Consider the following 25,882-nt stretch of genomic DNA (forward strand, 5'->3'; position numbering starts at 1 on the left):
TGGTTATTTCGAGGTCTTTCTATAAAGGTGGTCTTGTCTTCTTTCGAGGTGGAGATGGCTAGTTTTAGAGATAACCTTTTTCCTATTGAGGTGGAGCCGGATACTGCGGTTGATGTTGGGAGGTGGTGGTGGGGGGCTGATGGTGCCTTGTTTTGTGGTTGGATTGGTACCGTGACTAGTTTTCGGGTCATTTTCTCTCCCTTTGTCCCTATTGAGGTGGTGATCTTGGAGGGTCCTTCATTCTCAGTGCTGGTCTTCTTCAAGGTTAAGGTTTTGGGAGCCTTTCTTGAACCCATGTGGGTTTCTTTTGCTCCTCTGCTCCGTTCTCATGGATCTCTCTTTGAGGTGATTTGTTCTCCTATGGAGGTTGAGTGGCTGCATGGGTTTTGGGTTGAGGGTCTTCTCATGCTGTTGTTGTTTGTGTTGCTGGTTGAGGGATCAAAACCCTCTTGAGTTTCTTTGCAGGAGGTTTAGGTTGCCTTGTCAAAACACTATGTCCTAGAAGGTGCCTTCAAGACGATATGTTGTTGTCTAGGCCTTGATTGGTTGTGGGAGCCTTGAAAAACCCACTCTTTTAGGTTGTGGGAGCCTTATAAAATTCACTTTCAAGGTTGAGGGAGCCTGGAAAAACCCTATGTCTCTTGTTCCTCTCGGGGATAGACTGGATCATAGCAGTTCCCAAAGGCCCAATTTGGCGAGTAATTGTTTTTGGTTAGGTCCAAGCTTTGTTTGTTGTGGCTTGGAGATGTTGTTACTGTTATGGGAGCCTAGGAAAAATCTTCTTGTTGGTTCAAGGTGCTTGATAAACCCTCGATCTCTATCTTCTGAGGTCTATTGTTTGTTGACTAAGACCATCTCTTTCAACCAGCCTGGTTTGTAATGTTTTGCACTTGATATTTGGCTGGTGTTTGGTTGGTTGTGGCTGTTGTGCTTTATTGTTTATGTTTTTTGCAGCCTTTGAGTTTTGGGATCTGCACGTCTGTAAGTCTAGAAGCTTTCGGGTCCTTTCTAAAACCTATGGGTTGCTGCCAAGTAGTCTAGTCTATTTTTTGATGGCAACCCTCTATTTGTAAGGGTTTCAGGGCCCCTTCAAAACCCGTTTCATCCTAATAGAAAACAAAATGTGAACCTTACATTTTTTTTCATTGATGAGTTGATCAAATGTTTAATCTTTTCCACAAAAATTACCTATTAATAGGGAGTTATGAATCAATTTAGAAAATCTTTTCACGCTTTTAGAAAACTAAACGAAACTTTAGATCTTTTAGGACTACAACCAATGATGATTTTCACTTGAGAGGCAATCTAACAACTCACTTGAGATGATCTTGAATATTTATAAAAAGGACTAATTGACATCGACATTAATATTTCCAAATTGATCAATCTAGTTCTCATAAAGAACCCTATGTATGGTTTGGAATACTGACAACACTTTTGTTAAAATGACTTGACTAGGCAGGTTGAGTAATAGATCAAAAAGGATTATATTTTATTATAATGTACTCTAATACTGTTTTGTAGGTTTCAAGGTTGGACATTTTAATGAAAGGTGTAATACAATTATGTTTCAGTTGCAATGAGATTGTATTGAAAAGGATCTTGGTAATGAGGATTCCAGGTACAAATACTTTATTCTTGGTTGTAAGAATTATTCAAAGTGGCCTTAATGAGTCAATTTTTGTATTTAAATTAGTAACATATACTATAGAAATGTCAAATACTTATCTCTAAACCCAAGCATGTAGCACAATATTTAACTTGAATCTAGTGCAAGAGTGCTATTATAGATCAGATTACCTAGAGGACGCAACCATTGAATAATAAAGTAAGGCATAATTAAACAAAACTTACAACTCTCTAATAGTGGAACCTAATTGCTTCTCTATGAAACCAAATAATTGGTTTATGCAAGTTTACTAATAGCAAGTTATATTCATGGATATTGAATAATTTTTTAGATACATTTATTAGGCTATTTAATCCTTGTCTTAGTTATATTTATATTATCGATAGAAATCCATTTCAAGATTTAATAGGATGTAATATATGCCTTAGTCAAATTTCCATGAGAACTCTAGAATTTTAAAAGTGTTTTAATTAGTTTGGAATGAAATTAGGTCTTGAGTAACACTGAAATTCCTTTTCCCTTTTTACATATATCAATTGATATAAGGAAAATTGACTATAGAACATTTTCACTTTTACTTATTCATGATTAATCATATGTATCTAGTCATGGATCTGTTAGATTTAGTGAAATATAGCCATATGTTAGTCAAGAGGTGCCTGTAGTGTAGGCCAACATAGTTGATTTCTTCCATAGATTCCTTCAATATGCGCTAGATCGTACCACATGGAAACTAGATCCAAGGTGGGAGGACACTTGTCTATCTCAAAGTTAGCAAACTTAGAGTTGAAATTCTTGTTGACCAAATCATAAGAGATTTTACATTTGAAATCTCCTTAGAACATTCTACACCAAAGATAACCGAAAATTTCTTTTGCAAGAAAATAGAACCCAAATGGGAATATAATATAATTAAGTCTCTTTATGTTCTAAACTTCTAATCCTCTATGATATAGCCAATTTCTTAAGTGATGTAACTAAATTAAATGTTTGTTAATTTCCTTTGAGGGTTTCATGGTGAGAATTTTCTCTGTGTTCACACAACTAATGTGGTACAAGCAATTATCATTTGTGATTATTTCATACTTATCTACATAATTAATAGTTATCACATTCACCACAAATGTTGATTCCTAAAAAAATCCTTGAAAATGACAATTTCAGATTGGATGATAGTTTGGAGTTATAAATGTTAAAAAACTAAAGTAGCAAACTTTTATGTTACTTTCAGAACTCGCTACATCAAAATTCTAAAGGAATGTTTAAGACTTGAGAATTATTTCATTCTTTGAAAACTCGAAACCAAAAAGAATATAAAATATTATATGGTAACATATGAGTCTCAAGCTTAATTCCAAATTGTGTAACAAATATTATTTGGGGCCTCTAGATCTTCCAAATAGGGAATCAAGTAACAATAACTAAGATCACTTGATGTTGCCATTGTGTGCCATGTGGTATGCCAATTTAGATGAAACCCTCGAATTCCCAATGGTAGTTTACCTAGAAAAACTTGATTATTGTCTCTATATATTTGTTAATAGATTATTCTAGAGTTAAAGGACATAAATGAAAAATATAACATAATTTATTATAACATTGTTTTGAAATATTATCACTTAATAAACTAAATAGCATGATTTATTGAGAATTAATGATCAACATTATAATTAAAAGGCGTCCTGATAATTTCACCATAGACAAAAATTTAAAAAATAATCAAAAGAAACTATGTGTGTGTGTGTGTTTGATTAGAGTAAAACAAGTTTTATAGGGACCGAAACCCAAACAAAACAAAACTAATCTTCAAGGGCAAATCTTTATATATATATATATAAAATTCTGTTTGTGAAATTGAATGGATCTAAACGAGCCACCAGAGATCAAATCTTCCCAAATGCAAGACCCCAACATCATAATATATCTTAATTTGATTAAATGAATATCACTCAATTTTAACTGTTAACTAGATAAAATTGAATTCAATATAGATTTTTTCATCCATAGTTACAGTGTTTGACCGAATATAATCTCTTCCGAAGTCGCATGTTTTTATTTACGTCAGCAGATTCAAATCTATACGAGCATATAAGAAAGGAGCATCACATTGGATGTATATAAGAATCGTGACTGCAATGGAGACGAAAGAATGCGAGGACACCGAAGGGAACAACTCAAACGTCAGTTTCAACGTCGTCATTTTCGTTTCCATTTTGTGAAACGTATTTGATTTAGAATAAAAGAATATCAGGGAAGTTGCCCTTGTCTTGTGGCATTGAAGTTTGGACCTCACTGAACTTTTTAAAGCTGTGTATCCTTTGTATGAGAAACGATTTTTCAATTCTTAGATATCTCTGGGTGGAGATAATTTGTTCACATAAATCTAGACTTTCTAAGATGTATTATAATGATGTATGCCTCAACCTCTTAACAATGCATGTAAACAAAAGTAAACCGAAGTTAATGTTATCAAAGTCAAGGAGCAAGCAACGTCAAACTATGCTATTACCCATTAAATTGGCCAAACCTAACATAGACCATATTACCACGCTGCATAGATTTTTTTTACTATTGATTTTTTAACTATTACATATTTAGAGGTTATTTAATGTCATTTGGTCAAGAATAATAGGCATGAGCCCAGCTGTATTTGTTTGACATGAGCCCAGCTGTATTTGTTTGATAAAATGACATGAAACAAGTTTTTCACCACTAGATCAATTCAGGACAAGTTCTTCACCACTAGACCAACTCAAGCTGTACAGATTCAAAATAATTTGAAAATAAAACTAAACATAATAAATATTAGAAAAAATTCATAGATGTAATTGGTGGAAAAACAATTGAATAATAAGAATTAATGAAAATTGAATGCAACCTATTGCAAGACGGCTAGTAAGATCCAAATGGCAACTTAAAACGAAAATGTCATAAGAAACCAGATTTGGGCCGTCCTCCAAGCGTTCCTACTGGCGCTTCATCTGTAAAAAGATTGTATTTGGTGAGAATGTTGAGACTGTGCAGCAGATCTCTGGCCAAGGACTCCACTTTTCTAATCGTTCCTCTGAAAGCCACCACAATCTCCGGGGCTCCACCTCCTGTAGCCGGTTTGTTCCATTTGTAGACCGCTCCAAAGATGGAGCCATCGGCTCTGTCGAACAGATGGTGAAGGACATTGAAATTGAAGAAGGTCCACCACATTTCCATTTCACTGTCCCGGTCAAGCCCATTTTCTTGCCGGTTTCGTTCTTGCACGTACACACCCTCCACCAGACTTGCCATTACGAATCGTCTATCATCCGGATCGGACCTGAGAAAAAAAAAATGTTTAATCAAGCCGGCATTTTGTTTCTTATTTTGAGATGTTAAGAATCTCGGTTTATCTTACAGTCGATATTTGTGAGATGAAGAGGCCCTGAAAGCTTGAATATATCGCGTTCGCACAACATTTTGTTCACTTCGGAATGGTGAGCCCCACTCCTCTGCTAAACTTCCTTGTTTAAATGTCTGGGGGTCACACAGCTTGCTAGTTCAGCATTAAATTCGTTTCAATGATACGAACTAGAAAAGTGCAAAGAGGAGTTATGACTTTTATGAAATACCAATAAATATTAGTAGTCAATAAATAACCTGCAACTCTGTGAAAGGCATCTAATAACTGTCGTAGCCTTCACTATAATATTTGAATATACAGATTTACCTGCACATACACCAAACTCTTAACAAATGGAAAACGCGGTTGAAATAACAAACTTTGTAATTATGTATAGATCAAATGCCACATCAATAGATGCCACTCCAAATCAACTTGAAATGACAGTTTACGACTAGCAGCTGTCTTATTTGTTAACCCTCGTATTTACTAGTAGCAGCTGTTTTCTTTGTTAACCCTAGTATAAATTTGATTGTTTTGTGTTTTCCTTTATTTTAATTCAAAGGAATAGGGAGTTTAGTTCAACAATCGAGAGCTTAGTTTTTTTACATATTAAGCTATTTTATAGTCTAAAATGTTGATTGTTTTGTGTTTTGTTTTATTTTAATTTAAAGGAATAGGAAGTTTAGTTCAATGATCGAGAGGTTAGCTTTTTACATATTAAGTTCTTTTATAGTTTAAAACAATGTGCAACACACTCTCATCTACATCACAAATTAATTTAGAGTTGAACCCTTGATCTAGATAACTTTAAGCACACTTGATAGTTATGATTAATAAAAAAGTACGATAGGCTCGTACCTTTACATATCCACTAAACAACAACACCTAGGGTGCATGAAGAATGCACACCTAGCCAAAGATAAAAAAATGTCAAAACAACATGAAACCACCTAAAGACCAGACACAAACTAGAGACAAAACCAACAAACAAAAAAACCAACTAGCCACTCACCAAAGACACAAAGGGATGATGTACTCAGCAGAGGCATTACCCTCTTGCCAATCTTTACAAAGACCAATGACTTTCTTAGAAAAACAATTTTTTTGATTAGAATCCTTGACAAAAGTCGGAGTACTAGAATCTAGAGTATTTTTGACCACTGAGTCATGGGGTTCCATCGTAGTAGAGGGAGACATTGCATGCCTCTTCCACTTTTCTTTCCTTCAGTCAATTTCCTCTCGAATAGCTTTCAAGGATGCCAAGTTCCTTAGGGCCATCTCCTGACCTAGAGAAGACATATCCTCAACTTTTCTCCTCAAGCTCTCCTGACTTTCCTTAAGCTCCATCAAAGCTTTATTCTCGTTCCTCTACAACATCTTTTCATTAAGGTCATTTAGCATTACTTCAACATTATCCCATTTCTTGAACTTTCTAGACATGTTGCTAGCAACCTCCCATCTTCATTCGTATTTTCCCTCCATCACCCATTTATCAGCCTTAGTGCCTGCCTCAGCTAAAGCCTCAAGCTTGTTAAACTTTCTAATAGCCACATCAAATCGAGATAAGAGTCGCTTAATAACCAAGTCTTGGCACTCAAACACATTCTTTCAAGCGTAGAACCTTAGCAATTAGAGTGGGGAGGTCAGGAAATGGGGTTAGGTTTAATTTGTTTAGGAGGGAAGGGGAGCAACCTCCTTAGATTCCTCAGGAGACCATTGAGATTTTAAGTCCAAGGAGGACTCAAATTCCTCAAGAACCTCCTCCTCCTTTGACTCCAGTAATTCTACATCCTTAGTAGGCGAATTAGGGGAGATTTTATGTTTCATCCCTTATAGGGTTGAAGCAAGTAGGACAAGCTTGGGTTTAGAAGAGGAGGCAACAATGGGGTTAGGTTTTGCAATAGGTGAATCCGACAATTCCACCACATGATTGGATTCCGACAAGCGACCAAGGGGAGATAACAAGGGACCACTAGATGAGGATAAAGATAGATGGAAATTGTACAATCTTAGGATGATCCCTTAATGAAGGGGTAGGGATTTTTTAGACTTAGCTCTTTCAGCCAATTTAGATAGAGAACAACAAACCCAATAAGAAAAATTTATTTTTATGCCATACCTCAAGTGGTTAAGCATAGAGAACAACTAGGCATGAAATATTTTAAACCCCCCATCCAAAGTGAAATATTTCATTAGTAAAAAGATTGCATCTTTCCATATACTAGGTAGGTCTTCTCTATTTTACCTACTCTGTAATCTTGAAAATCTTGTTCTTGCCTTGAAGAATCTTTTAAATTCATCCTTATATGACCCATTCGGCTTCTTAGGAAAGGTAATACCCTCTAGCAATATGCTAGTGATAGCAATAATCACATCTAGGGAGATTGTGAAAATCACTCCACCAATATTTACCTTCCCCTTCTTCTAGGATTGAGCAAATTTTACGAGAGATCATAATCAAAACCCTACATGCTCTCAACGTAGGTAGCAAGATTCCCCTTGACCACTTTCTGCCACAATTTTGCATTACTTTTAAACTCAACGCAAGTATCAGGCTTTGTTTGATTGAGTTTTCTTGCCATCGTTGTCACAGAGAAGAAAACTAGGTAGGAAGAACAAAATCCAACAATAACGAAACTACAAAACTTACGAGGAGAGGGTAAAGTGACATTGTTGTTTGAAAGGTATGTCTACCACCAATACCATAAAGGATTGGCCAAAAGGGTGACAATAATAATGAAAAAGGTCAATCTTGGATTATACTCCATCATAAGTCATCATGTTTTCAAAGGTAGCAACATGAACCAAATCTAGGATATCATTAATACCCATCCAAATTTTTAAATAATTGGAAAATGGGCTTAAGGAGGCCATCCTCTCCAAAAATTTATTTCCTTCCCTCCTCATGTGACAAAGAGTAATGTGGTTGATCCTACAATTAAGGTCCTGATACTTGGCAACGAGGTATTCACATTTTTAGTTGGGTTTGGCTTCATTCTTGAGCAGTAAGATCACGTTTTTTGAATCACCTTCAATGATGATGCAATTGTACTTTCTTTCATTCACAGTAACTAAGCTATGATGTATTGTTTCCACCTCCGCAACACTCAAAGTTTGTGTCCCCAAATTGGTTGCATAGGCAAGGATTAGATTACCACTGTGGTCATGAATGACCCCACCACCACCCAACTGCTCGATAGTTGAGATGGAGCAAGAAATTTGATTGTTATTAGATGAAGAGGTATTCTATAATGATAGTATTATAACATTATTTTAAAGTTTTATGTTGTTATTTTATAAATATAAATAAAAAATAAAATAAAACAATAGAATTGTAAAATAACTTTAATATTTCCTAAATATTTCGAGACTACATAAAATAATTTATTTTTGTCAATTCGAATACATTTATTTAGAAAGGTGTCTCAAGAATGATATTTATTTGCGCCTCTTACATATTATTTTATAATTATATGTAATGTAGCCAAGATTGTGAATCTTATCAAACTACCCAATTTTGCAGCCTTAAGACACTACCCAATCCACTATACATAAACAAAATTCAAAACACAGAAACACACATGAACACACGCATGCACGTGTGTGCGCATGCACACACACACACACACACACACACACACACACACACACACACACATCAACCTTCATATATGCATTCATACAATAAATTCCATCAAGAGAAATAGCATCTATGAATAATTTCAACAATAAACAATTAAAAAAATTTACAGTTTTCTAGACACATCCTACTCAAGTCTAGAGCAACTAACAAGTCTTTCTCCAACCTTTATATTGTTGATTTTTGTTTTTTAACACAATTAATTTTTTCATTTTATAGAGATTATAACCTTTGTGAGGCATCCAATTTTTTTCTTTCATTTCCATCAACTTGACCCTTGAAATTCCTTTAAAAACATGAAATAAAATATAGTTTTGCCTTTTTAAATGTGGTATAAATGTTTCTATACCATATCCAATGCCTTTAGACTATAGATATCTTTGAAAAATGAATAAAATATTGAACCAAGTCATGCTTCTTTAAAATTTGAAGAGTCGTTAATTATCTTTTTCAAAATTACTAGTTTTTCCCTCTATTTTGGTTCGAATTGAAAGAGTAAGACAAGAATGGAATGCTAAAGTCATTTGTCTTATGAGTACTAATCTAGACATCAAAAGTGATGCAATAAATATTTTTTTTTTTACAAGTTCCTCCTATCATGGCAATGGACCCCTTTAACCCTTCAAATATTAAAATTGTGTAATATCATCATATTAAATAAACTAGTTGCTTTTGATTTTTTAAATGGATCCCAAATATTGATGAATGGAGATTTTATCATGTGGCAACACTTCAAAATATACTGTTGAGGTTCAAACCTACACCAAAAATGTAAAACATGAATATAAAATATTAAAATATATTTTTGGCGATGTAGGATTGGTTGTGTGCTCGAATGCTCCTACATCAATAGGTATACTAATAACTAATCACTCTACTTAACATAGAAAAGCAGTTTAATTTCATTGTACTGTAAAATAAAAACATGATTAAAATTCTCATATCATTTTTTTTTGAACTTTCAAATTAACTTTTCAACATGCATTAATATGATTCATGCATTGCATAAGAAACATTGAAATAACCATGAATTTCACATCAAGAATTTAACTTATCCTTTTCCTGACAAATAATAGCAACTTTCAATTTAAGCAATTAAAATACCATAGCAAGTGATATATTTTAAGTTCTACTTGTATCTAGACAACCTAATCTATATCTCAAGCCTTGATGTGTATTTACAAGTGGGAGAGCATCACTTGAGTGCTTTTCCTCCAACCACTGACTGATGGTCCCTCACATGCCTTCCAACTAGAAGTGATCCTACCCTTCATGAGGGTATAGACAAGGGATTTGGTCAAGGTATGGCATCTAAGTTTGGTATGACATCCTACATAGTTCCAATTGACCAAACAAAAATAGAAATCCTTCTAACTATTTATGATTAACTGACTCGACTATGCTACTAGAACACGGTAAATTGACTAGATGTGCAAGTAGAAATTTGCATCACATTGGCCAAATATTCATATAAATATATCAATCATCAATAAGTGTAGTTGAATGTTTACATATACCCCTACTTGACTTCGGTACTATGGTCTTCCTATAATATTAGACTCATATGACTCAAAAATAATTCAAGAGTTGACAAGAAACCTCTACTAATATGTAGTCACACACACTAACTCTGACAACTACCTCTAGTTCTCATGACATGAAGACACACAAATATTTTGAGAGAGAGAGAGAGAGAGAGAGAGAGAGAGAGAGAGAGAGAGAGAGAGAGAGAGAGAGAGAGAGAGAGAGAGAGAGAGAGAGAGAGTCTCAAATCATATTATCATAACTTTCAATCTAGTTAAGAATATGTAAGAAGGTTACCACCTTTCAAACACTCATGACTTGATGAGTTATAATGCACCTAGTGAGGATATAGAAGAATTATTATTTATACCAAAAAACTTCTATGTTCTTGTTGACTAATTTTAACTAGTCTATAGCACGACTTCAACTTAATGACTCATATGACTCATATAGAGATAATAATTATTTAGAAACCAAAATTGTTTACACATATATAGTTCATAATCAAGAACACATCTTGAAATAGGTACAACTTACTTGTTGTCCTCCTTGGTCATAAATTAATTTTCAATTCTTTCACATTCATAATACAATATTATAAATTAACAGAATTCAATATTCTCGAATGCATACATAATGTACATCCCTTACACTTATATGTAAACGTGAAGGCTTGTGATAGACTATATTTTTATATGCCCATAGCATGATAATGCATAGTCATTAATTATCTTCAAAAAGACTAAGTGATTAAACAAGAAAGACTATAATGTTGTTCTTAAAAGAATTTACTCATAATAAAAACATAACTGTCTCAAATAGATTTGTAATTAAAGAAGAGTCCATATAATCTCGCATGCATGTACATTACCTGTATATGCAAGCATGAGTATATGACTACTCTTAGGCTTTTTTCATGAACATGAATAATCTATAATCGCTTTAGAAAATTAAGAAATCTCTTTTTTATATGAGAGTACAAACCCACACATCTAGTCTAATTCATAATAACAAATCATAGAAAGATTCCATATTGGAAGATATAAAAAATAATAATCCAACTTTACTCTTCTTTCAAGTAACTGAAACCAGATGAATCTTTAATAACAACAAACTACTATTGAAAATAGAGAAGCACATGCTTGAAGGTTACATTGTAGTATAAAACACTTTGGGCTACCAAACCACCTTTTATTGCACTCAAGAATTAGGTCACTAAAACTTATTAAAAACCTTTTCCTCCAAAAAATGAACTCTTTTATATAGTGTTTGGCTCAATCGAACCTCCAAGAGATAATATTAACAATCTCTATCCCTTCGATCTCACTAAGAATATAGGAATAATGGCCAAATGGTTGCAAGAGAAGGACAAAAACTCAAAAAACCATTCATGATAGGTTCTGTCAAGGAAAGAACCTACGTGAACTTAATTTACACTCTATTAATTTCTTTAATCAATAAATAAAGAGAAGTATAGAATGCAATTAAAATAAGAATATAATATAATTTCCAACTAAACTTAGACAAGAATCTTTCCCTTCAATCTCTTTATATTCTCTTTTGAGCTCTCAAAATATCTCTTTTCATATGGAATGGGATGCAAATAACTAAAATCCATAATAATAATCAAGATATGTCAAAAACTCACTCAATCTATCTCTCTCCCAAGACCAAAATGAACTCTAGGAATAATTGAAAATGTTTTCTTTAAGTATCTATCCCATTGCACCATGAACAATATAGTAGTTTCATATAAAAAATGTACATGGTGATAGAAACCCTATCAAGCTCTGCAAAACTATATCAGAATAGCAAACACAAAGTGGTTAGAGAGATATATCTCTCTTTTTTCATCATTCCCATAAAATGTGATTCCAAAATGTTCCTACTCACAAAACGAGCTCCCTATTCACAATTAAGAATTTGATAATCATGTGCTTGTGGCTTAAGCCACTCTAGATTAATATAAAAAAAATATACAACATCACAATACATTAATATATAGATACACCAATCATGCCAATATTGGCCTTAAGAAAAACATAATTCAAATAAATATATACAATTTCATGCAAGTTTTTAAGAATTCATATGTAATTGACTTACCTTTGACATAATAATGTACAACTTTTAAAAGTTTTTCAATGTAGCTACATGAGATTTAATCTGACAATGCAATAGGCTATAAACATTAATAATAGATAAATGATATACCAAGAAAAAAATGAACTATAGACTCATGTTTTAGCCAACCAACACATATAGAGCTAGGTCTTGACAACATGAGGTTGACATAGGTTCTAATCGACACTATACCTAAAGTGATTAAAGTGATACAAGGTACTCCAATCAATAACTTGATCACAAAACTATGACAACTTGAACCTATGTGTGTGTGTGTGTGTGTGTGTGTGTGTGTGTGTGTGTGTGTGTGTGTGTGTGTGTGTGTGTGAATATTCATATGCCATCACACACCTCTTCACCATGTCTAAATCCCTTTCTCTAGTGTTGATCTCCCTCTCTATCCTAGAGGGTGGGATGGACTGTACTACATCCAACTTAGTAGTTCCTCAATAGTAATTGGCTAGTTACATAAACATCATCATATACTTTAAAATAAAAGTAATATTTATATATCATTAAGAATTGATAAATATTAGATATGCGCATATGCTCAATTCAAAACCTCTATCTAATGTAAACTCAATTTCACATGCATGTTTACTAGACATAATAACTTTAAAATGAAAATCAATGTGATAAAATGGGGTTTGAAATATCCCCCCATTCAAATAATCATCCTTGATGATTTAAAGTATCAAAACATGAAATTGAACAATTCTTTTTCAGCTATTTAGATATTAAACAATGCAGAAAATATTTGATGTAATTCATCGTAATCATCCCAAGTAAAACTACTCTTTTAATACTGGTCCCAATCAGCCTTGCGTTGAGTAATCTCATGATTATGAAAGTGGAGCTTGTGCACCTCGAGCACTCTAATAGGCTTGATCATGACCACCATTAGATCCTCCATCTATAGTGAATTTCAATAAAGTATATGATTGAAACCATATATGTACCAGCTTTAAAAATGAAACATGAAAAACATTGTCCATTATAGCAAGAGTTGGAGGTAAAACAATCCTATAGGAAATCGAGTTAATTACTTCAAGCACTTTAGAGGCTCCACATATCTATGATCTAGTTTCGATGACTTGATATTTTTTGAGGTTTTAATTTTCAAATGTACTTTCTCCCCTATTGTGAAATGTCTTGACATACACTTGGTATTAACATAGCTCTTTTTACTATCATTAGATTCTACCTATCTATGTTTTACTATCCTTACCTAATCGTTCTTCCATTTTCAAGAGTATTTTTGGACTAAGGCTAATCCTATCTTCTAGCTTGTCCTAGCTTATATTAGTTTGGCACTTTCTACCATACAATGCCTCAAATGGAGCCATCTTAAGTACAAAATGGTAAAATTTATTATATGAAAAATTCCACAAGGGGTAGATATTTTCCAATTTGTATAGTTGATCCATTGAATACAAACTTGATTCACCCTTTTAGTTTAACCATGTCTTTCTCAGGATGATAAGATGAACTTATATTGAATTAAGTTCAAAGAGAGCTGTAAACAAGGTTTATCAAAACCTTGACATCATTAATGTATCTCTATCTAAAATAATTTTCTCTGAAACTCTGTGTGATAAAAAATAATCTTGCACAAGCTTATGAGCTATGATATGTGTTCCATCTATTAGATTCCTTGGTATGAAATGGATTACCTTGGTAAGTTTGTCCACCACTACTATGATAGTGTTATCCCTAATCCAAGACATAGGTAGGCCCTACATAAAATCCATGCTAATGACTTGCCACTTCCAATTTGGAATGTCATGTAGATGCAAGAGTCGTGCATGGTTGTTGGCGTTCTGACTTAACTCTATAACACTTAAGGAAAATTGCCACAAATCTAGCAGCGTCACTCTTCAATCCCTTCTAGGAATACAAAGTTATTCATCAACTAGAAGTTTTGTTACTCGTGGGTACACTCAGTATGGTGTGCAATGCACTTGCTTCCATACATTTTTCTCAATTCTGCCAAATTCAAAACATACATTTGACTCTTAAACCTCAAAAGATCATGTGGTGCAAAGTAGAACCCATCGAACTTCAAATCTTGAGGATTAGTCAAGAGAGATTCCTTTACTTTATTGTAATAATCATCTCCTTCCTAAATGAGAGTGAATGGAGCTATTTAAGATATATGTCTCCTTTAGCTCAAGGCATGTGTTACATGATTTTCTTGGCCCTTAATATGGGTTGTCTCAAAATTGTAGTCAGATATTAATTCCAAGCACCTTCTTTCTCAAACATTGAGGTTGTTAACTTGAGAGAAGATATACTTTAATCCTAGATGGTCTGATTTGAGATCAAAAGGTTTACCTAGCAAATAATGACACCACATATGAAGAGCATGCATGATCACTCTTAACTCGAGGTTATGAGGAGCATAATTATGCTTCTATTACTTCAAATTTCTATATTCATGAGATATTGCATTCCCTTCCTACATGAGAACTCCATCTAAGCCTTCCCCTAGGCTAAAACCAACCTAACAATTGGTACCCAAAACCTTAACTTAAAAATCCAAAACCCAAATATCAAGACGAGTCCACTAGCTAAAAATAATACTTTCTCTCCACCTATCATAATATTTTTATAATCCATTCATCAAATTGGGAGTTATATTTTAGTTCCATCACCTCTAGCCCATGATGTGTTATGATATGTCATAAAATAGATAATAAGTTGATCAACAAGTGTAACTATCCCTTGTAGATCTTTTATGTGTCCAATAATTTTTACATTTTACATGCAAAAAGACTAACCTCTAAAGGCCATATCATTCAATTTGGAAGGTTGATTGGCCTCATTTTCAAAAAAAATCGAGCTTAAGGAGACCTATGCAACAAACACCCTTATAAGTAATGCAAAATAACCTTAAATGCTTATTTTGGTGAGAAACCTAATCTATAACCTATACATTGCATATTTCTATTTTGAAATTTTAGCATTAAGAGAGATGTTGAGATACCATTCCTAACAATTATCCTAAGAATATTGAAAATCTAACTAATGGTTAAATAGATAATTTATCATCTACATTTAACACTATGTGGCACACATAATATAAAGAAATACAAGGCATACATAATAGTCCATTTTAGTGGACTGATATGTGGTAGTATGCTTACAAAGGTGCCCAGTGATAATAAAAGAGAGAAAAAGACAAGAAAAATAAAATTTCCAAGATACTCGTCGCGACAAGGAAAAGATGATCTCTTCAACCACACCAAAAAATCTCATTATTTTATAGATTTCATGAAGAGACATTAGTATATACAAAAATCAGTTGCATATCATAATTTCATGAAAAAATATACCAAGCAGCTAAAATAGTAGGTACCGCACGAGGAGTAATAGATGCCGCCACAAGAATCCAAGGAATAATACAGATCCGAATGGCAAATTAAAACGAAAGTGTCATAAGAAGACAGATTTGGACCGTCCTCCAAGCGTTCCCGCTGGTGCCTCATCTGTAAAAATATTGTATTCGGTGCACTGAATAGCCATATCAGGCGCCCACCATTGATGAATACCATGTGCTGTTTTAAAATCGGGCACCGGGTTCAGGTTTACAGCAAGCCGGGCAGAAGGAATGAAATACCCTGCCTTTGACTCCTTCCCAAATGCCGACAGAACAAAATCCGTGATCGAATACTGCGCTGCAAGGCTTGCTCATAACTTGCTGGGTAGCAAAATAGCCCACATAACCCGAGCACAAATCGTCCATGGGATTAACATAAAGGCAAGGCACCCACGGCCGCAGATGAAACAAAGCTAAACTTCCTTGTGTAAGTGTCTGGGGGTAGCTCAGTATGCTACTTCAGTATTAAACTCTGTAACAGGGATCTAATAATTGGCGTAGCGTTCATTATAATATTTGAGTTCACAGAGTTACACTAACGCAAATGGTGTTTTAGTAATTGTGCGTTGACAATGCAAATTATGTTCTGCCATATTTATCATTTCCTCCACGTATCATACAAAATTATTATCAATTTTGAGTGTTAACGCTTTTAAGTTTAGAAGTGCATTCTTAGTGTGACCACACACCTTAAGCAACATATTAAGTCTAAGAAAAGTCAAGAGTGTAAAACATTTTTAAGCCTAGAAATATAAGCTTAGTGTGTGTGATTTAAGTTGTTCCGGCAAATCAGGCTTGAACTCATGCCCTGAGTTAGCTAAAGAGCGAGCTGAAATCAAAGTGATAAAAATGGTTGTTATTAGGTACATAGGCTTTCTATAGTGGTATTGTGAAGTTTTATGTTGTGATCTTATAGATATAAATTAAAACATAAAAATTATAAAATAATTTTGAAGTAAATAAAAATAGAGAAGTAAATTTTGTAAATAAAATAAAATATTTTTTAACTATTTTTTAGAATAAATAATATAATTTTAATGTAAATTAGCATACATATATTTAGAAGGATATTTCAAGAATGTCATTTCATTGTCTTTTACATATCTGTTTAGCGACATGGACTATTAAAACAGAACGAAAAAGATAATATCTGCAAACTTCTTTCTCGTGTGGATATCTTTATAAACTCACTATACGATTGCATTACTAGTATCTTACTAGCTTGCAAGATTGTTTAATGCTCTAATATTTTTAATATATTTAAATTACTTTCTTAAAAGTTAAAGTAAAAATTAAAAAAATAAAAAATCTAACTAATTAATGGTAATTTTTAGCAAAATTAAAAGTTACATATTAATTTTTTTTAAATATCTTAAAAAATGAATATTATAGATACAATAAAATAATTATTAAAAAAGAATAAAATATATAATTCATTATAATATTTAATAAATTAAATTATTTTTAAGTAATAAGCAAGTTAAATTTTTGCCAAGTTTTTAGGGGAAATCCAAGCATCTTTGGGTCTATTTGTATTATGAGAGATCATGAAGAACATGTAGGAGCATTTAATTGGTGTATCTTTTGATGGGTCTTAGATAGGGAATAAATAACAAAGTAGAATCCATGGCACTCCTTTTAGGCCTACAAACGTGTTCACACATAGGCATAAAGAAGTTTCAAATAAATGGTGACTCTCATATTATTAGAAAGACAATAAGAAAACATGGATTTAGAATTAGAAAATCAACAAAATTGAAAACCAATTTTGACCCTAACTCAACAAACAAAAGACTTTTACAATCAAACACATTTATAGAGAAGGACATTATCATGAACACACTAGAAACTTTAGTATTGATCATGGCATAGGAATTTTATTAAGAGATACTTTAAGACTTTAGATGTTATAATCCACCTCTTTATTTCATGATGATTCATAAGAACTAAAAAAGATAACAAATCTCTACAATGGGGTTTAACATTATGAATTCATGGTGTCCATTGAATAAGTTCTATATGGTTGGTTTTCTAGAGGGGATTTCATTCTAATATATAGCTAAGTCGATTTTGTTTTGTGGTCAGCATAAATTGTGAATAACAATGCATATTACCTAAACTTTCGATATTTAGAATTAAGATTGAAGCTTGCAAACATGAAAATCATTTTTCAATCATTTCATTATTTGTCGATTTCGTCCTCCAAAAAAATGAAACCTATTGATGCTCCATTGCAGAGAAAAAGCATGCAACTACTAGTGATAGATATGCTAAACATTTGAAAATCATAACATTCTAAATAACAAGTGATTTGATATTCATCAAAATTATCTAGTTATAAAATTATTTTAAGATAATGCATATATATTTAAATAAAAATACAACTATAGAATGTTTCTTTACCTAATAACATTTTTCAGTATATAGAGATCAAAATACCACTATAGAATGCCTCTTTATCATGTGGGTTTTTTTGCATGTATCTGGTATTCTCTTGTGCACTTATGTTTTAATTTCTTTATCTTTCATTAGTGTTGAAAAATTTCAGGACTTGAATTTAAAGCTAATGCAAAATAATTTAAAGGATATCGATTTACCCCCATCCCCTCTCAGTATCTCGTATGTTCAACACAATTCACAATTGATTTCTATTCATATGTTTTGGAACATAATAGTCTTTGTTTTTACTACTATATGTCTATATTACAACCAACATAGAGTTTCCTTGATCATAGAGTTAGTTAATGAAGACATTTATAGGGACTTTCTGAAGGGAACCCTTCATTTATTTCATATTTACTCAGATCTCCATATATGTGATTTTTTTCTTAAATTCATTGTCATGACTCTACACTTATAATGTAATTTATCTTGCATCTTTTGAATTAGTAAAAATGAGGTACTTGCTTAGACAATAACTTAGCCATGTTTTAGGTTTTGAAATTTCCTACAAAATTTAAGTTAGAAAACTTATTTTTTAGATTTCCTTGTTGAGATTGGCATATCATCCCCTCCTAAATCATCTATTGAAGAGATGAAGAATGAAACATAAATCACTTATCAATTATTTACCTAATCAATGAGCCTATTTCTCAATCAACAACTATTTGGTATATGCAAATTTTATAATTTCAAAATGATTTGGTTCCTCTTTCCTAAGGCTTATTTAATCTTAGATATTACACCTTTTGAGTAAAAAACATGGCAATTTATGACTTGTAATCTTCATGAGTGGTTTTCAAGTGGGTTCCCCTTCATCATCGTAGTGATGACTTTTAGCTCATTAGATATTTTTACAAAATTTAGAAAGGTCAAGACTCTAAAATATTATTGGTGTTTTCCACTAATAAAAAGATTTTTCATATTTGATGACAAAGAGTATCCCTATCCTTCTTGGGTTTCCACAAGTAACACTATCAAAGTTTGAGTTTATTAAGGGTCTAGCGGAGGGGCAGTCGAAATGAGCTCACAAGGAAATAAAAAATAAAGGGCATATAAATTGAAAAAAAAAACATTAGTTTTGAAATGTCTAGAAAAACATCTACTCTTGTGAAATAATCCAATGAAATGAATCTGAACTTTAAAAAGGATAAAGTAATATCCCAATGATATGAATTGTAAGAGCAACATGCTAAGCTCACTTTGACTTCATTCTATAATGTCAATGATTAGGAAGAAAGTTGTAGCAAATTTCTAGTTAAACATAGAAAAGAAACTAATCATAATAATCTTATCTATAACATAAAAAATTATTACAATGAGAAGAAGATTTAGATGCTCAAACCTTCTTATGATAGATATTAGCATATGCATTTCATTTCTCATTTAGTTTTGTATCCATTTTTTGTGAATATCTTAATGGCATGTGATATATGCCAATATCAAGCTTGACATATTGTTGAATTCCTATTCATACTCATTTTACCTTTTATTTGTACCACTTTGTTACTGCTTTATTTATATTCTTTCCCTACTTTAAAATTATTATTTTATTGTAATACTCATCCACACATTTAAAAATTGATAATTTTTTGGTAATAACATGGTATGATGTTTCTCACTCTTGACTTTGATGTTAACTTTCACTTTTGTCCTGTATCAAATAGATGCACTATTAATAGATATAAGAGAAAAAAATATTTCCCTTACTTGAATACATTTATAGTACTAATATTATTATTTTTCTCTACTGCATCTATTTGATAGAAAACAAAAGTGAAAGTTAACATCAAAGTCAAGGAACAAGAAACTTCATTTTATGTTATTACCAATAAAATGATCAAATTTAATATAGATCACGCAGTGACAAGATCAGAACGTACCATGACTTTATTTTTTAACTAAAAAGAAAAAATAATCATATTCTAATTTTCAAACTAATTAATAGATAAGCTCAAAGGTGCATACTAATCCCTGCGTCGATAGACTCGAGAACACACTGCCTAGATTTATTGTATATTAGTTTTTAGTCCAAACCTCGAGTGATGATAAGGTAGAGATAATTCAATGCCATTTGGCGAAACATAAGAGGTCTGAGGCAAGCTGTAATAGTTTGAGAAGGTGACATGAAACAACCGATTTAACTGCAGACTAGCCTGTACACATCTCGAATTGACTGGGCCCAATAACAATAATACTGACTGGAATGGCAACTTAACATGAAAGTGTCATGAGAAAACAGATTTGTGCCGTCCAAGGGTTCCCGCTGGCGCCTCATCTGTAACAAGATTGTATTCGGTGCACTGAATCGCCATATCAGGCGCCCACCACTGTTGAATGCCATGTGCTGTTTTAAAATCGGGCACCGGGCTCAGATTTACAGCAAGCCGGGCAGAAGGAATGAAATGCCCTGCTTTTGACTCCTTCCCAAATGCCGACATAACAAAATCCGTGATCGAATACTGCGCTGCAAGGCTTGCTAGGCTAACAGCCCCGATTTCACTCATAACTTGCTGGGTAGCAAAATAGCCCACATATCCCGAGCACAAATCGTCCATGGGATTTACATAAACGCAAGGTACCCACGAACGCAGACGGAACATAATCTTATGTGATTTGATCCGGGCTTGATCATCGTGTAACATCACAGCCAATCCTGCAGTTACCACACCAAGCCCAAACTGAAGCCCACGCTTTAAGCTCTCATTCTTAATTCTCTCTACCGGTGGCGAAACAAAGGGCGGATTGAAGAGATGGGCGTGTAAAAACTGGCCCTGTTCTTCAGCCATTTTCCTACCTATTAACATTCCAATTGCGGCCCCGAGAGAATGTCCCGCGATCCAGACGTTCTCACAGCCGCGCTTTCGAACCTCCATTTCGACCGAGTTGAAGGCGGTTTGGAAGCGGCTGGTAGTGTGAAGATCATTGGTGAGAATGTTGAAATTGTGCAGCAGATCTCCGGGCAAGGACTCCACTTTTCTAATCGTTCCTCTTAAAGCCACCACAATCTCCGGGGCTCCACCTCCTGTGGCCGGTTTGTTCCATTTGTAGACCGCGCCAAAGATGGAGCCATCGGCTCTGTCGAACAGATGGTGAAGGACCTTAAAATTGAAGAATGTCCACCATGTTTCCATTTCAGTGTCCCTTTCAAGCCCATTCTCTTGCCGGTTTCGTTCTTGCACGTACACACCCTGTACCAGACTTGCCATTACGCATCGTCTGTCATCCGGATCGGACCTGAGAAAAAGAGAAAAACTTAATCAAGTCGGCATTTTGATTCTTATAGTGAGATATTAAGAGTCTCAGTTTATCTTACCAGTCGATATTTGTGAGATGAAGAGGCCCTGAAATCTTGAATATATCGCGTTCGCTCAACATTTTCTTTCTGAACCTCCTCCGCCTCCTTCTGCAGATTATTGCCACAAGTTTCACTACGGAATGGTGAGCGCCACTCGTCTGCTAAACTTCCTTGTTTAAGTGTCTGAGGGTCGCTCAGCATTCTACTTCAGTATTAAATTCGTTTCAATAATATTTGAACAACTACACAGTGCACAGTGTAGTTATGAAATACCAATAAATCTTGTTGCTCAATAAATAACGTACAACTTTGTTTAAAGGGATCTAATAATTGGCGTAGCGTTCATTGGAGATTTACACTAACGCACATGGTATTTCAGTGATTTTGAGTTGATAACGTAAACTAGCAATTGCATCTTGGTGTGCAGTGGGTACGCTGAAAAGGTGTGGAAGTTCAATTTGATTTTTTTGTCTATTTATTGTATACATTTGTGTAATACATGAGATCAATTGATAGGTCCTTTGGAAAATGGATCCAAACATGATTTGAATAAAACCTGTAAATTAGGAAGATAATCAGGATTCATTGCCAACAAACTCATGTTATATTTGCAAGAGGGAGAAAGATAGGGAGAGAGGGAGAGTATAGAAATAGGGGGAGACAGAAGGGGAAAGATTGAGTGAGAGAGAAGTAAGGAGATAGAGATAGAGAGGAAGATAGAAATGGAGATGGAAACAAAGATACATATTCAGAAATGCAAATATGCATATATAGAGAGGGAGAGATAGAAAGATAAAGATACAAATAGGAAGTGATATATACAGAGATGAAGGGAGAGGGAGAGATGTAGGTGTTTAGATAGATAGAGAGATAACAAGAGAGACATAAAGGGAGAAATGGATGAAGAAATATAGAGAGATGGAAATAGAGAGGACAAAATATATAGATATAGAGAGAAGATGGAAAGGGTGAGAGAGAGGGAGAGGTATGGATTGATAGAGGGGGGAAAGATTCTGGTCTATTGTTTGCATACATTTGTGTAGTTCATTAGGTGAATTGGTAGACCATTTACTAGATGACATTGTTTGTGTAGAATAGACCTCAATGAATAAGTGATCAAATCAACTATGCGTCCATTTACAAATACCCAAACATGACTAAAACAAAACCTCTAAATTAGGAAGATAAGAGTTTCATATTATGTTTGCAATAGGGAGGAAAAATATATGGATAAAAATACAAAGAGATAGAGGGGGGAAAGAGTGTGAGAGAGATGGGTAAGGAGATAAAAATAGAGATAGGGATAGGGATAGAGATGGAGATAGAGATGAATATGGAGAAAAAGATGAAGATGGAGAGGAATATGGAGAGGAGATGAAGAGACGGGAGAGAGAATGAGAGAGGAGAGCGGGATTCATATATATGAAAATAAATATATATAGAGGGAGAGAGGGAGAGATAGAAGAAGAAATATGGAGAGAGCAGTAGTGAGAGAGAAAGAGATATAGATATATAGGTACAGGAAGAGGGAGCATGAGAGAGATAGGGAAAGAAAGAGGGAAACATGGAGATAGAGGGATAAAGGATAAGGATAGAGTGAGGAAGAGAGTTATGTGGGGAGATAAAGAGATGTGAGAGATAGATGGAGGTAAAGGGAGAAAGATAGGTCGACGAAGGGGGGGGGAGAGAGAGGGGGGAGAAAGCGAGAAGTAACTCAAGATATAGAGGGAGAGGGAGAGATATAGATAGCGGGTGCTATAGAGAGATAAATCAGGATAGGGAGATAGATAGAAAGATACTGAAATAGAGGTAGAGAAGTATATTGATAGAAAGAGATAGGGATTGGAGGGAGATGTAGATAAATAGAGAGGTAAATAGAGATACAAATGAGTAGGATAGATGTAGTGAATAAGAGAGACGAGGAAAGAAAAAGACAAAGAGATAGTGATATAGATAGAGTGAGGTACATTAAGAAAGGGATAAGGAGATAGATAGTGAGATAGTGATAGAGAGGTATGGATAGATGAGTCTAGAGAAAAGGAGCAAGAGAAAGATATACATATAACGAAGGAGAGATCGAGTCAATATAAGAGAGAGGTATATATAGAGAGAAGGGTAGGGAGAGATGGAGAATGGAGATAAAGAAGGCATGCATCAGAGAGAAAGATGACAAAGACAAGTAATAGAAAGACAAACACAAATTGAGAGGGGAAAAACAGTTAGAGATAGCAAAGGAGAAATAGGAAGTGTGTGTGCAAGAGTGAGAGAGATATAGAAATAGAATTAAAGGGAGGGAAAAACATGGAGTGTCTGTGTTTGCAAGAGATAGGTGAAAAGAGAAATAGTGGTAAGGAGGTAGAGATAAAGAGGAAGATATACATGGAATTGGAGATAAAGGAGAGAGGGACTGATATAAAAAGATGGAGATAGAAATGGATAGAGAGGAACACATAGAGAGATAGGGAGATAGGAATATACGAGGATAGAGAGATAGAGTTAGAGATATATAGATAGAAATAGATAGAGAGGAACACAAAAAGAGGTAGGGAGATAGGGAGACAAAGGTAGAGAGAAATAGAGAGAAAAAATAGGAGAGGTAGATATGATTAGATATAGATAAAGAGAGGATGGGAGATATAAGGAGATAGAGATAGAGGCTCAAGAAGAGTTAGATAGAGATAAGGTGACAAAGACAAGTAAAAGAGAGAGTTATATAGAGAGAATTAGAGAGGGGAAAGATAAACAGATATAGAGAGAGGGATAGAGAGCAAGGAAAGAGAAGTAGATAGATATAGAAAAGGAGTGATAGGGAGAGAGGGAGAGAAAGAGATATGGATAGAAAGAGGGAGGGATGGGGATAAAAAGAAGAGTTGGAGAGATAGTGTTGGCATTACAATAGAAAGAAGATTGTTGTCATTTCAATAAGGATATTGAGAAGGTTGTTGGAGATTATTGATATAACTAAAGAAGGATGATTACTGTCTTAATAATATTATTTTGTCATTGATGTCAAGAAATTGATTTTCTGATTCAGTATGATGTTTTCATATCTTGAGAAGTATGTTTTAATGAGTATTAAGAGGTCAGTAAGTGACACAGAAGAATGTGATAATAAAGGGGAGTAATAAGTTATTCAATGGGCAACTATTACTGAGTTAGACAATGATGAGATCATGTTGTGTTGATTGTTTTTATATCCTACACGTGTTGTTGATTTTAAGTTTAATACTGTATTATGTCACCGAGCAAGCAACCTAGTCGGTAAACCCTAAGGTGCCTAGTCGGTAAACCCTAAGGTTATCAATATCGGTTAAAGAAGGCAGAATGTCTACCGAGCAAAGTTTAGTATTAATTGAGTAACAACCGAGTTATAATAGATCGCATTGGATGGATAAAAGCATTATTTAATGAAGGATGCTAATGAGCTGGAGATGAATAAATGATTGGTATGCCACGCAAAAAGTGTGTTAAGAATCTACGACAATGAGAAAACCAAGAGGAAGATCTACAACACAGATTGAACCGCAATAACCTAGCACAAGTTCCTAGGAAGGAATGCAAGTTCCAAGGTGAGGTAAAACATTTTTAGATCGAAGGATTCATTGAACCTAGTCCAGTTTAATGATCTGATGGCTAATATTGATAATGGGAAATGTGATCAAGGAGATTAAGCGGTTAGAAATTGTTTATAAATAAGGAATTGTTGATAAACAATGCAGAGCGGGAAAATATATGCATAGTGAGGCTACAGGATTGTTTACCAAGCTCAAAATCTTGAAGATCTGATTGAAGAACAGATTGAGAAGCCCAGCAAGCCCAACAAGGGACTAGATAAGTCTTATGACAATATTGTTTTGAGAAAATAGAATATGCTTTAGCATTTCAGATGTGAAGTTGCAGATATATTTATTACTGTTATTTATTTTGTAAGTGACAGGAAATCTCTTAACAAAGTGGACCTAACAGTCTTATTTGTAAATCCTCTAGCAAGGTAACATTCTAAATGAGTGTTTGAAATCCTTTGACAAGGTCACTTCTAACAAAGTGCAAGACTCTAACAAGTCTAAGGGAAATCCCTTAACCGGGTCACATCTAGCAATGTGTTTGTAATCTTTAACAGTATTTGCTTTTAATCGAGCATACTCTAGAAGGGTATATTTCTTAGTGGGTCCGAAATCCCATAGTGGTTTTTCCCTATTTGGGTTTCCATGTTAAATCTAGTATTATATGTGTTGTGATGTTATCTGTTCATGAGTTTGAATGTTTTATAGTTTTGGTTACATATTCTAAAGTATAAGCTACCGAGGTTGAATCTGTTGAATATATTGAAGATTAAGTTTGTATGATTCACCCACTGCCCTCTCATCTTATTTACTATTAGCAACAGAGCTTTACAATTGGTATCAGAGCCCTGGACTCTGGAAGAAAAGTTTAAAGGTACTTGAGGCAAAGATTCGAAGATGTATAAAAGG

The 25,882-nt window shown here is 33.9% G+C and overlaps 1 protein-coding gene across 1 annotated transcript; it reads right to left on the bottom strand.

Moving 5' to 3' along the window:
• Nucleotides 1–19,971: 19,971 nt before the first annotated feature.
• Nucleotides 19,972–21,592, bottom strand: LOC131061196 (GDSL esterase/lipase At4g10955). Its single transcript, XM_057994726.2, has 2 exons — nucleotides 21,429–21,592; nucleotides 19,972–21,349 (listed from the first exon to the last, which is right to left on the bottom strand). Exons 1-2 carry the CDS (start codon nucleotides 21,488–21,490, stop codon nucleotides 20,341–20,343), a joined length of 1,071 nt encoding a protein of 356 aa, XP_057850709.2. The 5' UTR covers nucleotides 21,491–21,592; the 3' UTR covers nucleotides 19,972–20,340.
• Between the last annotated feature and the right edge of the window lie 4,290 nt (nucleotides 21,593–25,882).

Source organism: Cryptomeria japonica, chromosome 7 (genome assembly GCF_030272615.1).
Source record: "Cryptomeria japonica chromosome 7, Sugi_1.0, whole genome shotgun sequence".
Taxonomy (NCBI): Eukaryota; Viridiplantae; Streptophyta; class Pinopsida; order Cupressales; family Cupressaceae; genus Cryptomeria; species Cryptomeria japonica.

Excerpts from the sequence above, each read along its gene's own strand:
- LOC131061196 (XM_057994726.2), bottom strand. The coding sequence starts at position 21,490 with ATGTTGAGCGAACGCGATATATTCAAGATTTCAGGGCCTCTTCATCTC. Across the intron at positions 21,350-21,428 it reads CATCTCACAAATATCGACTG|GTCCGATCCGGATGACAGAC; the intron begins GTAAGATAAACT and ends TCTTTTTCTCAG.